The 21,917-nt window shown below is 44.7% G+C and overlaps 1 protein-coding gene across 3 annotated transcripts in view; it reads right to left on the bottom strand.

The window, feature by feature from the left end:
* The window catches only part of LOC138487944 (calcium/calmodulin-dependent protein kinase kinase 1-like), a 1,547,719-nt gene that overhangs the window by 502,871 nt on the left and 1,022,931 nt on the right, over nt 1–21,917 (bottom strand). For all 3 annotated transcript variants that reach the window (XM_069614593.1, XM_069614594.1, XM_069614595.1), the window contains one exon: nt 13,802–14,001. In XM_069614593.1, the coding sequence (XP_069470694.1) occupies nt 13,802–14,001 (200 nt within the window). The remainder of the gene's footprint in view (nt 1–13,801; nt 14,002–21,917) is intronic.

The following is a 21,917-nucleotide window of genomic DNA, read 5'->3' as shown; positions in this document are numbered from 1 at the left end:
GGGGCCCAGTGGGACAACAGTGGGCTCAGGGTGCCAAACCTTCCAGCGGGTCACCAGTGGTTCCTCGACTCGGCTTCTTAGTTTCAGAGTACTTGGATCCTATCCGCCAAAACAAAGCACACCCAAAGGGAGATCTGCTCACATACAGGCACACGAGACGTGGACCAATCACGGCCCACTGTGGTCCCAGTCATTCACAGCACACCAGACTCCCTGGCACCCAGGATGTGTATTGGAACTAGACAGTCCAGCCCACATCCTGGAAGAACACACACCAGGCATGCAGAAGCCCACAAAAGCTTGGCGTTTTGCGGGAGAATGCATGCCCAAATAAGGACTGACATGGGTTGGCTCGAACTGGGGAAGACAAAGGGGCAAGATGGCCAAAGGACAGGACAAAGAACCTTGTGGCATGGCCATTTTGGAGCCATGCCACCTTCCTGTGCCAACCGTGGTAAACACGGTTTGCATGGCAAGAAAGGGTTAAAAATACCCGAAAAAGATAAGCTACCACCAGCCCAGGTCCAAGACACATCTGCACCTCTCCTAACAAATCCTCTCAAGGAGTATAGGGAATTTGGAAATGAAAGGAAGACCAAAGCGCACTGTACTGTAAGGTACATTGTGCACTTGTAACATGTTGCAGAAAACTTGCAACATTGGAAAGGAATAAGGGAAACAAAGTCTCCCAGTACTGACTGTCTTTAAGGGCATGTCAGTTTCCCCATAACAAAGTGAGCCCAGTGAAGGCTTTGCTTCACTGCAAAGTCAGACTATGGTGTTAAAACAGCAGCAAAAATGTTGGGGAGTACCCAACTCGAGGGAACATTACCCATGAATGTGAATTTTTCCTAACAGCAGTCAAAATCAATATTGAGTACTGGGAACAAAGGTGCCACTACTAAGACAGGGCCTATACACAAAATGCCTACCACAGTTACTGAAGAGGAAGGAGATTCAGATATAGAAACTACGAAACTTAGGTGGCACACTTATATCCCACGTTTCGGACCTCAAGGCGCACATTCTGGAAGTGAGTTTTGGAGATTGTGGCAGAGTGGTATTAATAACAAAAGGACGTTGTTTCTTTGCCTGAAAGTGCCATTCTGTGTTATTTTATTAGACCACATTACTCCCATATGGTTATGTTTCTCCTGGCTCTGTCAGGATTACTTAGTCTCTGGTCTTCCACCTCTTTGCTCCTTTCTCGAGGTTACCAATCTTTACCAATTCTTCTCAGCTTTGGGGACATTCATACTTCTCAGCACTTTTCTATGGCTCTAGGCACTTTGAAAAAATGTGCAACACCTCTCTCAGGTTCCTTTCATCTTTCAGACTTGTTAGTGCCCCTCTCAGGCTTTAGACTTTTTCCAAAACAACAACCCTCTTAAGTTCTAGACTTCTTTTAGACATTTTAGCACCACTATTAGGTTCTTGCTGCTTTCTAAAGCTTTTCAATGCCTCCCTCAGGTTCAATGCATCTTTGATGTATCTGTCCCTCTTTGTGGCAACCAAGCACAGGGAGGCAGATGCAGTCCCCTCTCAGTACAGTATCTCAGAGCTTCTTCCTCCAGTTTCTGAAAATGACTCACTGACTTCCAACAATCTTGCTCTTCTCATTCCCATTCTCTTGATCCCCAATTGGTAGGTAATTTGACTCCATTTTCTTTTGAATTCTATTAGGTCAGGAAGTTTTAGATATGCCTCTTTTCCTATTATGCTCTATTTTCTGGGCTTTACCACATGACAGAGGATAGTGATGGGATGCACTACAGCTCAACCATCTTGAATTTTGTAAGGTTCTATTTGTTTATGGAAACCACCATGCTGAGCTGCTGTGTATCGGAGAGAGAATATCAGTAAATAACTAATTTCTAGGTAACTCACTGTTTTATTTCCAGGGTTATGTGTTTCATTACACGGCTTTGAAGATGAAACAACCTGTGCATCCTCAAGATGGTGGTGGGTGAGGAGCTTCCTTGCAGTGTGTCTCTTCCCCTGAAACCAGCCACTTCACTCTACTCCCTCGTCCCGCTCATTCTGCATTGGCTGATAGCAGCACTTCCCAAAGCTCTCCTTTTCACCGGGGCCGCCTGTGATCACTGGCTGCACCTTACATTCATGGGACTCCAATGCTCCCAGTGGAAAGTCCTCAAGAATCAGCACTAGGCCAACTTCTCACCCTAGACACTTCATCCCTCTGCAAATTAATTCCCTCCCTTCACTTTGTTTATCCACTCTTTGCTGATACTACTTAGACCTTCTTCTCATTCCCTTCCCTCATTCCCCCAATCTCTGAACACATAACCAACTGCATATCCAACATCCACCACTGGATGTCTCTATGCTGCCTTGTGCTCAACTCCTCAAAGACAAAAATCATCTTTCTTCTTGGCTCTAATGCCAACACCAGTCACCCCTTTTCCATCTCTCTCCCCAAACCTCCTCACCATTTCTCCCAGGGCTTGCAACCATTGGGTTCCCTTTGAAAGTGACCTGAAACTCTCCCAGCTACTCAGTGCCACTGACACTGCAGTCAGACTCAGCCTCCTAAACAATCTTCAGCATTTATGATCAGCAAACTGGACTACTGCCTGGCACGACTTCTTGGTCTACAACAAAACTCTTTTTATGCCCTCAACTTTGTGACACACATCCTTCATAACCTACTCAGAGTCTCTCCCTACTGTCACCATGCTGAATGGCTATGCATGCAAAATCACTGTCTTTAAATTCCTGTTATTTGTCTATCAATCATCCTTGGTCTTTATCCCCACTACCTCGCTGACTGCATCTGACTCTACTCATCCTCTCAAACTCTCTGCATTTCATCATTGCTTGCACAACCAATCATTGCCCATCCCCCTCTGCCACTTCACATGTTTTTTCCTTTTCCGAACTTTCCCCACTCCACTGGAATACTCTCCCCTGCTCATCAAAGGAACTCCTTAAAATGCAAACCCTTCCACCCACATCAAAATGACCACTGAACAACATCTCTTGCATGGTGTCCATGGGGCCACTCTCTGTAATTTGTCAATCCTGGCCTCAGGCTATCAATGTTAAAACATAATTATGTCCTCCAGTTCTTACCCTGGTATATGTTTGCACTGTTAACCCTTCAACACCCGGTATACAAATGCTAAGTCCCGCCATCTTGGAATTAATTTGGGCTCCAGGTCACGCTCTTCTTTATTCAGCACATAAATTGCAGCATCTGATTAGGGCTCCTCTTTACCATTGCTCAACTGAATTGTGACTTGCAACTCCTCCCCATAAAATACACTCAGTGCCAGGAGCTCCTCGCTTAAAATGCATGAAGTATCAGAAATCATTTTCGAGAAAACCGGGATTCTGGGTGATACAAAGATGCGCTCTGTCCTATCTGAAAATCACCCCACTTAGCCTCAACCAATTAAGCAAGCCGTCAGAACGTGGCACTCTCCCAATTCTTCTTCCCAAAAACATTCTGTGCTCCGTCATCCGGTTCAATGAAATGTGCTTCAATTAACACAAAGTCCACCATCCAACATTCTTGTTACATCAATCACACCATAAATAACTGTAAACTTGACTGCATCTTTCCAAGTGAGACCTGGTTCAGTGACTACTACAAATACATCTTCCACCGTATTTCCCCTTCCATTTGTCAACTGACCTACTCGATTATCTGAAGGAGATGGCTTGCTCATCACAGTTTCCTTTATTGCCTCTCAAAACTACATCAGTTTTGAAAATCTCCTCGCAATCCGGCAACTCCCAATAAGCAGGAGCTACTTCTGGGGAACCTGGAGCTAGTACCTAGCGAGTTGCAAACACAACTTCCACATTCCATTTCTTTTTGTCCATTTACTCTAACCCATTGTGGTTTAAACTATTCGCTATCTTCAACGAGCTAGTCATACCTCCCAAGTCCAAACATCAAACAGTCAAAGACGAGAAATGGTGTAATGACATCCAGAAGGCTATGCTTGACAAATTAGACCTACTCCAAAAGAAAATCAAAACTAACCTTGGCAATCTACCCAAGTCCCCTCACAAAAAAACCGGACCGCCCCTAACCCTAAGCTCCCCACTCAACACAATAGCAACCCTCCACCGCCATTCACCTTTAGAAAGGTAACCGCTCCTGAGGTCTTACACATTATGAAACAAATAAAACCCTCACTTTGCAAAGGAGACATCTGTCCAGCAAACATAATCAAAGACTGCGCTGAGTCCCTAGCGCCGTTCATTGCAACCTTTATCAATGCATCATTTGCCACTGGCTCAGTACCCTCCTCCCTCAAAGAAGCCTGGGTTCTTCCATTGCTAAAAAAGCCCACTCTAGACCCAGATTCGCCCAACTACAGGCCCATTACAACAGTGCCATTTTTGCTGAAAATCCTGGATAAGGCTGCCTATCTACAGATACAAGCCTACCTCAAATCTCATAACATCCTAGGCAAGAGACAGTCCGGTTTTCGACCACGCCATGGCACAGAGTCAGCGCTACTCGACCTAAAAAAACAACTCCTAAAAATATGGATAAAGGCAAATGTGCCATCCTCCTAGTCCTTGACCTGTCGGCTGCGTTCGACCTAATCGACCATAAAACACTAAAGACACACCTCACCAATACAGCTCACTTCTCTACTGAAGCCACAACATGGATCTCATCCTTCATGGAGGGCAGAGCTATGAGAGTCTACTTAGACCAAGCATCAGCCACTCCCTCCCCCATCAACTGCGGAGTACCACAAGGTTCCTGCACCTCCCCCACACTATATAACCTATTGACACTCCCTCTATTCAACGACCTAGAAGAATTCGGCATAACGTTCAACAATTATGCCGACGATACACAAATCCTTCTCCCATTAACTGGCGATTACGAGCAAGACCTAAAAACCCTACAACACACATATGAAATCATCCAGGCTTGGATGGCAGCCAATGGCCTCTGTCTCAATGGAGACAAGACAGAGATCTTACTGGTGGGCCCCAAAGAATCCCTCAGCAAACTAGACAGCAAATACAGCACCTTCTTAATTGAGAACTCGGTCATCTCGGTCTCCTCTGCTGTAAAAACCCTCAGTCTCCTCTGCTGTAAAAACCGTGGGAGTCTATCTAGATTCTACCCTGTCCATGGATAGACATGTCAGTTACATCTCCTCCTCAGCAGCTCTAAGAACCAAAATAATCAATGCAGTAAAGCCTCACTTATCCACTACAAACTGCCTCAACATAGCCAGGGCCACCATAGGTGCAAAATTGGAATACTGCAACGTCCTTCTAATAGGCACCTCTGCCAAAAACATTAATAGACTCCAAATCACACAGAACAAAGCCCTGGGAGCAGCCCTTAATATTCCCAGGAGGGAACACATCTCCCTAGCAAGACAAAATGCTCACTGGCTCCCAGTCAAAGAGCGCATCCAGTTCAAGACTCTAACCATTACCCACAGATGCATATCCCAATCTGCCCCTAGCTACCTTACTGATCAGATACAACCAGTCCAGACACTCAGACCCAAAAGGGACCTGTACGCGAACCAACTCTCAGTCCCCAACTTCAATAGAGTTAAAGCTGGCGGCTCGAGCTTCGAAGTCCTAGCACCAAAAGCCTGGAACTCTCTACCGCCCAAACTGAGAGCGGAAACATCCCTCATTGCCTTCAGAAAAGCACTGAAAACCACCCTATTTAAGTGAATCCCTCTTATAACACTACTGCAATGTAAATAATGTCTGTAACATACTACTGCACCCACGCTCACTGTTCCCATGTAACTTCGTATCTTCGACTATGTCTGTAACCATGTCTCCATTGCTTTTGTGATACTCACCCTTGCCAAGTAAACATTCATGTAACAGCGCCACGATGACCGGGGGCATCTGTGCGCTTTAAAAATGCAAATAAATAAAAAATAAAAAATAAATAAATAAAATGTCTTCTAGATATACTAGAATTCTCCTTCAGAAACATTCCAAACATCCACATTTATTGTCACATAGGTATGTTTGAATGGCACTAGGAATCCTGAATAATTAGCTGCTAGTAGCTGTTCAGCCAACCAGCCTCTTCCAGGCTACAAGTAGCTGCTAAGTAGCTCCCAGCTCCTGGGAATGTCTAACCCTGTCTATGAACCAACAGGAGACCGAAGAACAAATTTTCTCATCCAACTTGTTTCTAGCCTCAAATTCTATAGTGTTGGCGATGTAAACCTTTAGATCAATTATGAATCAGTCCCTAGCCCCATAGAACTCCTCAACGTTGGTGACACTTTGGGATTCCGGCTCTTTGCCAAAGAACCAACCCCCATTTAAAGGGCATGGCCTTGAGGTCATGTGAAATTATTGCCTACAAATGATCTACCCCTGTAATCAACCTTACATTGGGCTTGCTTCCCAACTCCAAGCCTTCATTCAATTCTCTTACACTAACTTCACCAAGACATACTGCTCCAACTGCTCCCCGGCTCCAAAATAAACCCATTTTCGGGGGAAATGTAAGAATCACCCTGAGCGCAAGGGCTCACCTTACCACATAATGCCTCACCAGGCACCTTTCTGTCCTCTCTCAGAAACTGTGTCCACCAACACTAATGACATTGCCCACTTGAAAAGCATCCAAATGAAGAATCTGAGCTCTCATCAGAGAGCTCTATTGTGAGGTTGGTGACTGCAGCCAAAGTGAGTGGTCGTGAGTATTAGAGTGTCTGCCTGGGGAAAAGGGCAGCCTCACCTGGGGCTTCTTTTGACACAGCTTGCACAAGTCTCTGACAAGTGGCCAGCATGAATACATGACAATGAAAAGACAGGAATGCACCTTTTAACTTTACAGGTGGTTAGAGCCTTCATTCCCTGCCTTCTTGCTGATTGGCCTGAGAGCTGGGAGCTGTGAGAAGAACAAAGGAAGGAGGAGCAGACAATGCAGGCTTCTACTGTGGTTAGCGCCTGGATTCCACACCTTTTCACTGTGTAACGATAATAAAACGTGCTCTAATAAGGCTTCCACACCACAGCTGGCTCACAGAAGAACTGGCAAGAAAAACCCCACAAATGACAGGTAACTGGAAACAGTATGGTGCAGAAACTCTTTCACATCTTTCCTCAACTGTGCAAAGCAGTAAGACACTTTTACATTAAAGTCACCAATGAGGTTAATAAATCCTCCATTCAGGTAAAATCTAAGAGGTGGTGAAAAGACTTAAAGCATGCATTCTTCCTTCTAGTCTACACACTAGGCTAGACTGTCTGCCCTCAAGTTTCCATCTCTCTCTCCCAGGGGTTCTTCATCGGCCTTTACACCATCTTCGGTGTTAAGGTCAGAAATATTGTATCTGAGGTAAAAATCTCCTGTGCCAAGTCCAGTAATTATGCTGATCAGATCTCTCTACTCACCCTAACACACACTTCATTTTCTGCACATCCCCTGCCTTCAATTTCAATAAGGCAGTCCAGGAGGACTTTCTCCTTATGAACAAAAAATGTACATCAGCCAAAATCTCTGATGACCTTTGTCTTGCTGCTAACATTGCTGATTGTGATGAAATACTAGGGTTCCAATAACGGATGTCAGCAACCTACCCTTTAGTGTCACTCAATATGTGACTCTTTTGTTACTCCCTTATAAAACAGTCCATAATTGATCCACTTATTTGTGACAATGAGTGCGCTTTTGTGGGCCCTCCATTGATCACTTAATTCCTGGAAAATGCCTTCCAAATAACTTCAAAACCATTTGGAAACCACATTTTGGTGGACTCTGTTCTGAAACTCAAATGTGCAGGACAACATATTTGGCATGGCCAACAAAAGCTCCCTGACTATGCTCGTTCTTGTCGATATTTCATTCGTCTTAGACACAGTTAATATTGATCACCTATTCCTATCCAAAATGCACCATGAAATCAGACTGGGGGAATGCATTTCCCCTTCTGCCCCAATTCCCTTTTGGGATTACGCAAGATTCCCAACTCTCCCCCTTACTCTCTGACATTCATATGAAACCCATCATGGACACCATCTGTGAACACCACCTATGCATTTGTTCCTATTTGGATGGTGCCAACATTTCTCTGCACGTCTCTGACAGTCAAGGCCACTGTTTAATGTTTCTACTCGGCTGACTGCTCTGAACAATTTGAAGCTAAATGGAGGAAAACAGAGATTCTAATTGTTGGGCACAATCACTACTTACAAAGCACCTCCTTTCTGTGCCATCCTTCAATGGCTCTCTCCTCTTCCCCTCCCTTAAAGTAAGGATTTGTGATTGATCTCGGAGGCTGAATGCTTATGTGAGAATGAACCCTTCAATTGGGGTTGTTGTCAAATATTGCTCCTTTCATATGAAGACATTGAAAAAAGAAATATGTTATTTGCCCAAGGTAACCACCCAGCCATAGTAAGCCCCCTAAACAACTCTAGCCATTTCTGGCCAAGGTTCACCACTCAGCCCTAGTAGGCTCCCTAATCTCCCTAAGACTTCGTTTGAATCACCTGCCCTTATCGGTTTTAGCTCTTTAACCTCTCCCTCTGTCTCTCAGCTGGACTTTTCCCGGCCCACTTAAAATCTGCAACTGTCATACAGCTGTTGAAGAAACGCTCTGCTGACCCAAATGTCCTGGCGAGTTAACGACCAGTTTCCTTCCTTCTACATTATTCAAAGGTCCTTAAGCAGGTGGTTTTCAACTGGATCACTAAGTAGCTGGAAGATAATGGCCTTGGTGATCCACTATAATCTGGCATTACAAAGAAGGTAGCAGGCGCTCCTCTCCAGAAAGAACATGGCATGATAGCCTGTTATGAGATGAGAGTTTGCAGCACACGCTTTTTGCTCACTGTTATCCATTTGCATATCAGTCTTTGTCCCACCCACATGGGCAGTCCAGCACCGAAATGCTATGGCAATTCCTCTCTGAACAAGAGTACCAAAAGCAACCCCATACACGTGTTTCAGCCTTGTTGGGCCTCATCAGTGAGGTGAAGCTTTGTCTCTCTGAGCACAGTGAGCAGGGAGTCCACGTCTGGTTGCCCCCAGGTAACTCAGGGTGACCAACCCCAAGTTCCTTGCAAACATTACAAAGAAGGTAGCAGGCGCTCCTCTCCACTATAAACTGGCCCCTGTAGTAAACAGCCCACCACGACTGCAATCCTGCATGCATCCAACTTTCTTTCTGCTGTTCACCACTAGAACATTTATTTTATACTCATTCTTTTGGACAGCTCTGCCACTTTCGACACTGTCAATCACTCCTCTCCCCTCCCACTCTCTAGGACCTTGGGCTGCTGCTGGATTGCCCACTGCCTGGAAGGTTGCTCCTTTAAAATCTCCTCAACCTCGCAAACCTTCCCAGCCCTTTCCTTGTCAGGGTCCCCCCAAGGATCAGTCAGTGGACATTCGGTCTTCACCCTCTATACCTTTGCTCTAAGAAGGCTTATTTCGTCATTAGCTATCACTGCTTTGCTCACGACACTCAAAGTTATTCCCCTTTCCGTCCTTCACAACAGCCATTTTCGAACAGATTACCAACTGTCTAAGGTGCGTCTATAGCATTGACATTATATGGGCAGATTTGTAAATACAACTGAGACGTGTTATAGCATCTGCTTGATCCTTCCAATTGGAGATGCAGTTGGAGGAACAAGTGTGGGGTTCAGAGATCCTCTATAGGGGATCAATTAGATGCTAGTTTCTGCCACCATAATGCTCCTAATTAAAGTTCAAGGGACATGGAAATGGGACAAACACGTTAAAAAAAAGGAATTGAGGCAAGCTCTCGGGGTGCAATAAGAAGTGAACTTTAGCACAATCAGTACACACGAAGTCATATTATAGGGCCTTCAGCACTTAGCAAAGATAACTAGAAATATATAGAAGGTACTGAAAGATGAGGAGGTTTCATCGATATAAATTGAAATGTACTTGCATACATGAATTTTGATGTAGATCTTAAAGAATGCTGGTAGAGTTTTATAAATGATTGGACAAGTCTGTCCCAAGATCTTTTTCACGGTTTATCATAATTGAACTTGAAATCCTAGGTAGTGCTCGTGCAAGCCGTGGGTCTGCAATGACAGATATATCTCAGAAATTGATCAAAGCTGCACCACCCCCATTGGCTGAATAGCTCACAGTAACACGGATGCTTAAATCAACGGATACGCACACTTAAATTATAGAGACTGCCCCAGAAGTATGAGGATATTGGGGCTGCAGGTAGAGGGCTGTGGTAAAGTCTCATGCCTGATCTTGTTGGTACATGGCGGGTAACCAAGGTGTGCGGGTGGTGCCACAAGCTAGTTAATTATGGGCCCAAGGGCAACATTGGAAGAATCCCATGTATACCCCCACCATGCCACGCATGGAAGGCATTGGCTCATCCTATGGCCACCACAGTGCCTCTAAGGAAATTGAGAAGTGGCAACACGTGCCTGCTCAGCTATCTTTGTACAGGTGTAGACATTCCATACAGATTTACACCAAGAAAGGCAACTAGAATAGGAAATTTGAGAGGCAGTCATCTCACAAGGCCATCACTCTCATACAGTTAAGGATAGAGAGGCTAAGGTAATCTGCTCTGAGGGCCAGGGTGGGACAACTAGAGTGAGGCGTGCCCAATGGGGGCTATGGGGTGCTAGCCAGTCATGTGGGAACTGGAAGCCATCCTCAGGGGTGGGACCCACCAGCCAATCCCCATACCTGCTGCCTGAAGAGACACCCGAGTTCTTTTAAATCAGAGAGGGGCTGGAAGGAACAGCACATTTTTAACAGGCAGTACATTATGGCTGTAAGCCAAACCGAGGGTAAGAGCCCAACAACCAACTCCCATTGCAGCAGCCAAAGGAGCCACAACTGAGTCTCCTTACACCAGAAAGAGGCTGAAAGTGGGACCAAGGCTTGACCTGTGCCGGGCGTCTGGGTGAGTTAGGAGGGAACGCTCAGTCAGACCTAGTTGAATAGATGAATGAAAAGAGCTAGAGAAGGCGCTGGAGACATGAGACGTGTGGAGAGCCCCTGGATTCTGGGGTGAACAGGTGACAAGATCCTGGAGGAGTCAGGAGGCTGCAGAGAAGGCCCAGGAGGCTGGGGAAAGACTGGCACTGGAGGTAGGGAATTAAGAGAGGTGGAGTAGGAGGGGAGAAACATCGAAAAGGTGGAGGAGATGACATGGAGGAATACCATGTAGGTGAGGTGGGGGTGGTAGAAGGAAGTGGAGAGGAGAGATGGAGAAACCTCAAGCTGGTGAAGAAGTAGGTGATGTAATATGGAGAACAAGTGCAATATTGTTAAGGAGAAGGAAGAAGACTTTAAATCTGAGGACAAGTGGAAGATCAGGAGAGAAGGTGGTGAACCCTAAAACATAAAAGGAGTTCACTAGGAGGGGCTGAGGAAAAAACACATAGCAATGAATTGAGGAGGGGCAGGAGAAACTTGGAAGGAATGGAGAGAAAGAGGAGGAACAAGTGCTGAGTCTTTTAGGAACGTCAAGGAGGAAAGAGGGACTGGAACAGGTGGTAGGAGACCATGGACACAGAGAGAGATTGGGATGCTAAGGGGCCTAGGCCATACCCTGTTAAGACTCCAGTGCAGCCTCCTGTTTTCCTGTGGCTCGAATCTTTGTTGGAAGGCCTATCCCTTATAACCCCCAAGACCAAGCCCACTAACATGCCCCAATCCAAAGCTGAGACTCAGGAGGATGTTTACCTTGTGTAAGCAAGAAGACGGGTGCAGAAACCCCTTTACACTAAAGACCGACAACCAATCAGGGAGAGACCCCTGAGAAGACCAAAGAAGGAAGGTGTGAGATGCCCTGGAGCCTGGGTTTGAGAGCCAAAGCGAAGGGACCCTGAGAAGTCTAAAGAAGAAGGGAGCGTGAACCTCTTCAACCTGAGCTTGTAAACATATGGGTTGTTGGTTTAACCTGATGGGAGAGATTCGGAGAACTAAGGTAACTTTTTATTTGGACACTCTTTAACTTCCACGAGAGCCCCTTTCTCTTAAAGTTGCCCTGAAGCATTGTCCACATCCAGTAGAATCTTCATCCTGCAACTTTGGTTTATTCCATAGACTCCCTGTTTATTAGTTTGGCCCTAATGTATACACTGCTCTAAATAAAGTTTTTGTTAATTATATTATGCGACGGACCCTTTTGTATCAATCAATGTCAATAGGTTAGATGGACTTAGAGACTTGGTGAGAAACACTTTTTTACACGTTTGCAGTGATTACTGTTGATGTTGTGTCTAGAATAAAATGTATTGATTTAATACAAACAGTCAATACTCAATGTATCTGGTCTGACAAAATGTAATAAAAATGAAAAAAAACTCTTTTGAAATGCACTAATTTGAAGTGTTAACTCTCTGTGTCAAACCTCTACAAATAAAAAAAATACCCATAATAAGATGTAGTCAGTTTTAAACCCAAAACCTACTGGAAATGATGCGTTGCATTCAAGAAAGCTAAACAAAATATATTAGGGGTCTACTCACAAATTATTTACACTAAGCACCAACAATAAGGGTCATGCTATTCCCAAGTCACCTTAAAGAAATCAGGAACAGGACACATGCATGGCTATCCGACAAGCACATAGGCTTATACACACGTGATACCGCAGACCGCTGTCATTATGCACCTCCAATTATGAGCTTGTAAAGTGGTTCAAATTAAAGAATGCAACTGTTGCTCCACCCATGCAGTGCAAATTATGACAGGCAGATGCAATTTGATTTAATGGGACAAGGGGATAGGGGAGAATAAATTAGCAATACAAAACCACAACATTCTGTATCAAAGAGCACAATATAGTAGTGAACACTACTGAACTGATGGACTTCACTTAAAAAGAACACCTGCCGAGGTATGCGAGTCTAGCGAATAAAGAATCTAGAATGGGCTTCTAGAAAAAGTAGTGCTAGTCCAAATTGTCCTTAGTTCTGGCAAGCCCTTACTCGAATTCATCCTACAACAACCGCAAATGTACGTACAGATCACATATAGATTTCTGGTTTGAAAAGTAGGAACAGAAACGTAATGAAATCGATCATTACATAACAATATTAGATATGAAATAAACACTGTTCAATACTTATTACTGCACTCCACATGAATGGTATTTCCCAAGTGTGGTGTGTGTATATATACACACACAAACCAAACAAAGCGGTAAACATTAGATAACCCAATGTATTGTGCAAAATTAATGTCGAAAATGACACTTCTATTTCCATCCAGATATTGATCAGTTACTTTGTATAAGTCTAATAATTAGACTAAAGCATTAAGTCACTATCTATTTCTATGAAATCCGGCACATACAGTACATACTCCTATGTACTGAATTCCAGAAAGCACTTGATATTGACCTATCAGGTACCCAGATACCCAGTTATGTGCTGCTCTGATTAACTGTATATATTGGTAACACACTGGAACATGTTCTAATTTAGTTTTATATTTAGCTAGCTATCAGGCTTGCTAAACATAAACAAACAACCACAGATTACTAAACCTCGAAAAAGCACTGACTTTTGGCACAGACTCTGGGACAAGAAATCGACATTTTAGTACTACATTTCCATGGCAATTGTGAATTTTGTAAAGATGCACACCCCTAAAGCAGCAAAGGTGAAACACAGCTCGGAGAACTCTTTTCTCATTACAAAATATTTAGTTGCAGTGGAGAACAACATCCAGGAAGGTGCTGATCAAGGCCAGCTAATATACTAACCAAGAGACAAAAACAAAGAAAGAACGAGGGACAGACAGCCACAGGCACACACATAAACGCACACGCGCGCACACAAACCCTACCTTTCCACTGAACCTTTGACCAGAATCTGAAATGGCTTCAGGTGCCATAAACGCTGGCGTTCCGGCAGTACTTGAAAGCAGGGCGTCATTCCCTTCAAACTGGTTACTGACTCCAAAATCAGCTATTTTGATGTGGCCATCATCTCCCAAAAGCAGGTTGGAGGGTTTGATGTCGCGATGAATGATCTTCTGGTAATGTACTAAGAGAAGGAGAAAAAATTAAATTCTTACTTTAGATTTCTAGATACAGTAGATATCAGCAATCCTTGGGTTGTTTATGGTTAAACAGAATCACCCAAAAGCCACATAGCTATCATTTGACTAACTGAACAGGTTATGCTGATGTCAGGAATTCAGCCATCCGCACAGTGGGTGTGCGCTCGCCTGGGCTTTTTTGAAATGTGGAATTTAATGGAATGATGGTAGACAAACCTCAAGGAAATGTGTGGGGCTAATCCAAACACATTTTCCTAAGCTCACAGCACGACAAACGTAAAGACCTGTGTACTATGGATGGACAGAGACTACAGGCACAGTCCGCCGTGTCATATTTAGTTGGGATTTGACAGCCCGGGGTACACGATGCAGCCCCAGAAGAAAGAGGACCAAATCTTCCTCCTGCCAAGGCCAGCGTGATTAACAAGGGCTCCATGGATCCGCCATGCTCTTTTGTTGGGCCTGACAGCTGTTGGCAGCGGTTTGTAGAACAATTAGAGTAATTCAAACATGCCCACACGGGGCCTGGCTGCAGAGGTTAATAAAGGAGACAGGAAACCCCAACAACCTTTCATATGCAAATGTGTCAACCTGAAGCCAGCTCCCACCCTCAGTATCGATGACAGTGAACTGTCATGTCTGGGACTGCAGTTTTACAGTAATCCCGCCCCCACAGGTGGAACCCATTCATAAGGTACGAGAATATGGTTTGCTGGAGGAAGAGAGTCTGGTCTCGCTGCAGCTTCAAGGGAGACCTTCCGCTTGAATCAGGAAACACAGAGAGATCCATTAACCAGAGAGAATCTTTGATCCACAACAGCCAGGAAAATGGGTGTGACTTAGTATAAAATGTTCACCCCTTTACCTTTCCTGTTGCAAAGCACTCTGGTTATGACCTCACGCATACAGGAGATTGTTGGTGGGGAACCCAGGATTGGTTCATTAAGGCAGGCTTAGCCTACAACAATCACTGTGGGAAATTTGGCTTTAAAAGAGGGCAGAGTCCCTCTTTTGGCAGATCATCTGAAGACTTCACAAGGAGTAGCAAGAAGAACTCAGCATTGGACCTTGGCTGAAGGTACAGTTTGCCGTACATCTTCCGTCAGTGGAGGAATGCCAGGACCTCCTAAAAGGGAAGCGAGATCCTCCCCTAAACATCTCCCAGGGAACAGAGGAGATACCGAATCCAGAAGACCCTCTAACCACTCCAGAAAGGGTACCAGGCGAGCACACAATGTGCCCTGCTAGGCTCCTCAGCAAGCTTCCTAGGTAGGAAGTGCCAGAAGGTCTCCAAACCCGAGATCAAGGACAAGGCAGCTGCCTGCAACACACTCCTAAGCTTTGGGCCAGCCCCTTAAAGGATGACATGAGCCCAGTGAAGAAGCCAGGAGAAGTGCCTCAAAGAGCATCTACCGACATCCACTTTAAAGGACATTTTCGAGCCAGTAGATTTCATCGAGTTGCAACTGACTGCAACACTGACCGTTGTTACACTGCAGTCGCTTAAAGACATCCAGGACATCTCGGCCAGTGTTTCAGAACCTTTGACCAGCACTGAGACAGCGATTCCTGACCCGAGCCACTGTGTAGGCCAGCCTGCAGCCGTTCGTCCAGTTTCATTCGCCAAACTGTTTTCTGCCTGGTACTCGCAGCTGACTGCCATCGTCATAGAAGCCTGCAAAGTGCATTGAAGCCGACTCGACCCTGTTGAGCACCACAAACACCTACATTACAAGGTACATTGTGGTTCTGTCCCCCTGGTCCTTCCCGGAAGGCCCCTAGAGACATTTTAAGACCCATTGCCCCCTTTATGCTGAAGCCAAGTAACCTTGAACTGTTGTGATTATTTACCATACCAACTATCCTACTGTCAGTATCCAGAGTGCATCCCTTTTCCTTCTTTGAAATGGTCTGTCCTCTGCATTCCTTTACAGAGTATGTTTTTTTTCGTAGTGTTGCTAGAACTGTCTGGTTGTGATAATAATAAAGTAAATATTTGTATACTACCTTGACTGGACAGTCCCTTTTATCATTGAGTAATAATTGTATTTTCGCTGTGTTGCAACTAACCAACGATCCACAACCATTCAGAGATAAGCCTGCCATTCCGTCCACTTTACCAAAATTGGACAAGGAGGTTTATAATTTGCTTGTGTTTCCAATCTGTTCGGATCGTATCCTTCTGGTGTACTAGAGGTGTGGGGCTGATTGATGGTTTAGAAACCGATATTCATGCCTGGACCATTGGTGCCCCAGAAGTTGATTTGTCACAGCTGAGAAGGTAAAATGCATTAGCTTTCAAAGTCCATTAGACTTCTTCATCAGATGGTGGTTGTGGTTCTAATGAATACCAAAAAACCCACATTGGACATTTTTCATCGAAACAAAGGGACTGGTCACTTTAAACTTTGTTGGGAGGTGGAAGAGCATTTGTGGAATTCAGGCCTGGAAAGGGCCACGCTATACACAGAGGCATACATAAAAGTAAAAAAGATGGTACACATTAAAATGTATTAAAGCCAATAAAAGACAATATGTGAATGTGAAACACAAAATGATACTTTGCAAGAGTGAGTGTGCCCAAAACAAGGACATGGATGTCTCCAAGAACCTAGTACTTCCCCCAGGAGAATCAGTGATTAAAAGTACCATTCCATCACTGACAAGTATGGGGTTGCTTCGGTCTTCCACTGCCATACAATTACAGTGATACCTGAGGGAGCCATGACATCTATTGTCATCAACAAAAGGCATAGAAAATCAGACAGCCAGGCTTATGTGATGTCTATCTCCCAAGGTCCTGCGCATGTACTGTGTCATCAAGAACGGAAAGTCGCACGCATGTTGTTTGACACTCTTTCAACTGCTCCCAATTTGGAATGCATTGTGCCTGCCATCTTTTTAACTTCCAGAAGTACTCTAGAATACTGACTCGTGCACTGTTATGAATCATTGTATTTTAAAACATTAAAGCAGTTTACCAGTGGCACTTTGCAGAACACTAACATACTTATGAAAACATATAAAATAGCCTCACAGATGAGAATCCAATTAGTTCCTGTTGGTTTCCATGGCATATCTTACAAATTACACTGTCCACATTGATGAGGATGATAGGAAACATTTCCAATTCTGAAGTGCAATTCTGAAATGGAAAAATTCCCAAGTCCAATGCAATTTTGCAGTTCTATTTTGAGCATGTTCCTGCCTGCCTTTTCTTTTTTCTACTTTTCATAATATGTCTAACCTTTTTCTTTCGTTCTATTACTCTTCCCTTCTTTTCTATAATTTTCCTCTTTCCTTTATTATCTTTGATTTCTCTTCCACTTTTTTTCTGTTCTTTTTTCTTTTCTCCCTTTCTTTGCATGCAGCTCTCTTTTATTTATTTGCCTTCTTGTCCCTTCACACGATGATCAGAGTAATCACATAGCAGCCCCATCTACGATTGCTAGCCAAGTATCCACACACTTCCAGCCAGGAGTAAGATGGAGATTGTAAGTATTATGTCTGAAGTTAGAATAAAGGATAGCAGAATGTTTCACACTGTAACAGACTCCTTTCCTGGTAATTATTACGCCTCGTTTCATCTACTCTAAGTGCATAGACACATGTTTTTTCTGTCTCTCTGTGGCAGGGTAGGCCGTCTGCTAAAACCAGCATGTACCACGAGCCACTGTTTATAAAACCCAAGATGAAGAAATTCCACTGAGAGGAATTTGGGGAAAAACTCAGTTCACCTGTGTTGTGCTTCAAGTACATTATAAGGTGTTTATTAAGGAAAATGTAATCACAGAGACTTCACTCAGAGTCTCCCCCATCACCAATGAAGGCTCTCAAAAACAGCAATGAAGAAATCCACACCAGGCTCACAAGATGATGTAATCGTGACCATTTATATAACATGCCATGAACAAAATATTATTTGAAATATAAATGAGTTAAGCAAAGAGAAGGCAAAATAACTAATAGAAGGGGGATGATAGCCAATATCATCATCTTAAAAGCTTTATTTCGACATACAATGTCATAAAAGAACATAGCAAAATTACATACAATACCTCCACCCTTACTCGCCTCCCTCTCTCCCATTACACCAGATGAGATCTAGAGTTGTCCGCTCTATGAACGTCTCCTCTAAACAGGTGCTTCCCTGCTCCTCTAGAACCATCAAGGACAGCATTGACACTGTCGCCGCTGCCTTGGCTGACCTCTGCAACCACTCTTTTGCTATAGGCTCTTTCCCTCAACCTTTCAAGCACTCACTTGTGCACCCTCCCCTAATAAAAGCTGTCTGATGACCTCTCTTCTCAGGCTAACCATCGACCCATCTCTATCACCCCCTTCTTGGGCAAACTCATGGAGAAGCTGGTCATCCCCCAACTGACCTTCCACACTGAAATGGCTGGCTACCTTCATGATGAACAGTCCGGTTTCAGGGCAGCCAGAGGCATGGAAACCACTCTCCTGAATACCCGAGAAGACCTACTCTCCGAACTGGACTAAAACTCTCCATATGTGCTGATCCTCCTCAATCTCTTCTCTGCCTTTGACACTTTCAACCACTCCATCCTCAAACTGTCTTTGTGATACCCTAGGCATCACAGAGAGGGAACAGACATGGCTTACTTCTTTCCTCTCTAACAGACCCTCCCAAGTTCAAATGGGTCACTTCCTGTCGTCCACCTCAATCTCTATTTGTGGTGCCCCTCAGGGATCTATCCTTTTAGCATGGTTCTTCAACATCTACCTGGCCCCTTTGGCCCACCTGATCTCCAAATACTCTCCTCACTTCCAGTGTTACGCAGACGACACATGACTCTCCTTCCGGCTGTCTTCCCCTACCTCCTCCTCTTCTTCCTGCTTTATACCTGACTGCTTGACTGCTATTCAAGCATGGTGCTCTGCCAAAGACCTCTGCCTCAATGCCAGCAAAACTGAGATTCTTCTCATTGGGACGCTTCCTACCAATTTCCCCCTCACTCTCTGGCCAGACTCCTTGGGTCCCCTCTCTTCACTCACTTGTGAGGCAAAAAACCTTGGAATCATTTTTGACTCCTCTCGCTCTTTCTCTCCACACATCACAGACCTTGCCAAGAAGTCCAACTTTCAGCTCCATCTCCTTAGGGGCACTCTACCTTTTCTCACCTTCCCCCAGAAGCTCAATGTCTGCAGAAACCTGGTTCTCTCTAAACTTGACATCTACAACAGCCTCTTCATCAACATTCCTCTCTCCTCCCTTCGCCTCCTCCAACTAATCAAGAACAGGGCTGCAAGATTTATCCTTGGCCTCAAGCCCAAGGACCGCATCTCTCCAGCCCTTAAATCTCTCCACTGGCTCCCGGTTACTGCAAGGATCAAATTCAAAACCCTCTGAATCATCCACAAGGCTGTCTGTGGCCTAGGACCTCACTAAATCCAGCTTTCCATCTCTAAATATCGCCCATTCAGAAGCCTTTGGTCCTCTGGCTCCAACTCTCTGGAGGTCAGACGTTTCTCCAAGCAGAGAGTGGGAGGTAGATCCCTCGCCTCAGCTGGTGCCTCCCTCTGGAACATCCTCCCTTTTCCCAACAGACTTGAGCTGAAGTGTCTTAAGTTCTGGATACTTCTCAAGACCTTCCATCTCCCCCTCCCTTGCTAAGCTCTCCACCTGCCGATGCGCCTGGGGCCTGGTCCCTGGTCCCTTTTTGAGTCTTACAGGGACCAGACCACCACCTCTACCAGTCCCTCCCAGTATCCTCTGCTAGCACTTTCCCTTGGGTTCCCTTTCCCGGACTTCCCTACCCAGTCCAACTGCCATCAGCACTTTGTTTCCCCACCCCCCTCTCTCCCCTGGCACTTACCGCCCTGGCCTATATAGCACTTGCCCCTCCCTGTGGGATCCCCCCACTATTGCACTTCTCCTTCTACCCCTCCCCTGGCACTTATCCTCAAGAACCTGCACGTTAGGATTGTTGCAAGGCCAATATAACCGTCTCTTTTTCTTGTTGCTATTTTTCATAAGATATCCCATGTGCCTCCACCCTTTCTTGTCTTGTTGGCGACTGGAAACACTTGTGTATAAGCGCCATACAAATGTCCAATAAAATAAAAAATAAAAAAGACACATTTTAAAAGGAATAAAATAAGAGTCAAAATACAACAAATCTAAACATGCATGAATATTACACCCTACTGCACATCATAGAACATTCAGTGAATCATGTCAAAACATTCAAAAAGTACTCTTTAGATGTATGCATACCCACTCATACCAAGGCATGAAACCTCCAATAGTACAGATCAAAAACCACCCAAAGATTAGAACACCTCTAATGTTGATCATTAGTACAGTAAGATGTCCCAGATACAATCAACATGGTATTTTCTTCTCAATACCCATGCCCACATAAGATATTTAAATGTTGAGAAAATGACTGGCACATCACGAGAATCGGAGCAGAGTAACAGTGCCTCTGTGGTGGTTCGTACTCTACAAGCCAGAAACAACAGCTTCAAATAATGCTTCCTAGTCCGTAAGATAGCTGGGCAAATAAACATAAAATGAGTCATGAGTTTCACAAATGTAACCACACAGGGTTCAAGCCTCAGAAACAGAACGGTCCAGCTTATTACAGAGGCTAGCCATCGGCAGAGACCTATTTAAGTGCATACAATGTTCTTTCACATTTGGGGTTTACAAAATCCAGATGTACCTCATAACGCTTTTATATCCTGAATCATGTTCCAGTAGCGCAGCAAGGCAGCTGAACCTTCAGATTTTGAAACAATGTTGCATTGAAAAATCATCAAAGCCGCCAATTTGACCTCTGCCTTGACTGCACTAGACAGTCGTAGCTGAGGGAATGCACCAAAGCTTACTCAAGCCAAGTACATATATTTATTCCTGAATATGTACGAACCACAGTAGGGCCACGCCCCCAGCCTGTGCCAGGACATCTTTCACGGCTTCCCTGTACTTCACTAAAAGTGAATTTGACCACAAGTGAACCCAGTAATAAATTGGCTGCAGTCGACATACAGATTCCATGTTTTGGATCCCTGTTTCCAAACAAACCGGTACATTCGGGGTAACCAAAGGCCCAGAAAGTTACTCATATATTTATTTTAAATTGTGGTTAGTCGTGAGCAGTTTGTATGCCCCCACAGCTCTCCTCCGCAGATAGCAGCCTGCCTTGCTTGGGCTTTCTATTCTTCCAAAAATACCCAGACAGCACCATTGCCAAAGTTGTGTGAGAACCTCTAGCAGGCCCCACTGTATCTAGCCAACGAGTCCCTCACCTTGTCCATGTGTAGATCCCAGCGGCAGGACGACACCACCCTCAAGCCTAGATAATCATAGAGGTCGACCTGATCTATGCAACCCTCTTCCAGTTCTAAACTTACGGGTTTCTGTTTCTTCTTTTCCCCCACAATGAAGACCATGCTCTTAGTTTTTGAGGCATTGATGGCTAGGCCATTTCTGCCACAGATACCCCTGAAGAGCTCTAATTGTTTCTTGGTGCCTATCGGTGTAAGAGATAGAAGGACCACATCATCTGCAAACATTAAGACAGGGATTTTATCAACAGCCATCTTTAGGGCATCAGTACCTGCAGACACCAAATCAGCAATAATCCCATTGCTGAAAATGCAACAGAGCTTGGGAGCCAGTACACAACCCTGTCGGACTCCCACCTCAGTGTTAATGGGGTGCGTTGTGCTCCCATCAGTGCCCCAGCGCACCACAGCCGTGTTGCCTGTATAAAGATTTTATATGGCCGCGAGCAAATGAAATGGGATGTATAAGCTACATAAAACTTCCCATAGGTGGCTCCTTGGCACAGTATCCACAGCTGTCCGAAGATACACAAACATGGTATATACATTCATAAGCGCAACCTCAAGCTTTGATCCACAGTAC

Source organism: Ambystoma mexicanum, chromosome 9 (genome assembly GCF_040938575.1).
Source record: "Ambystoma mexicanum isolate Mex_15411 chromosome 9, UKY_AmexF1_1, whole genome shotgun sequence".
Taxonomy (NCBI): Eukaryota; Metazoa; Chordata; class Amphibia; order Caudata; family Ambystomatidae; genus Ambystoma; species Ambystoma mexicanum.
This window is presented reverse-complemented; position numbering and strand designations above follow the sequence as displayed.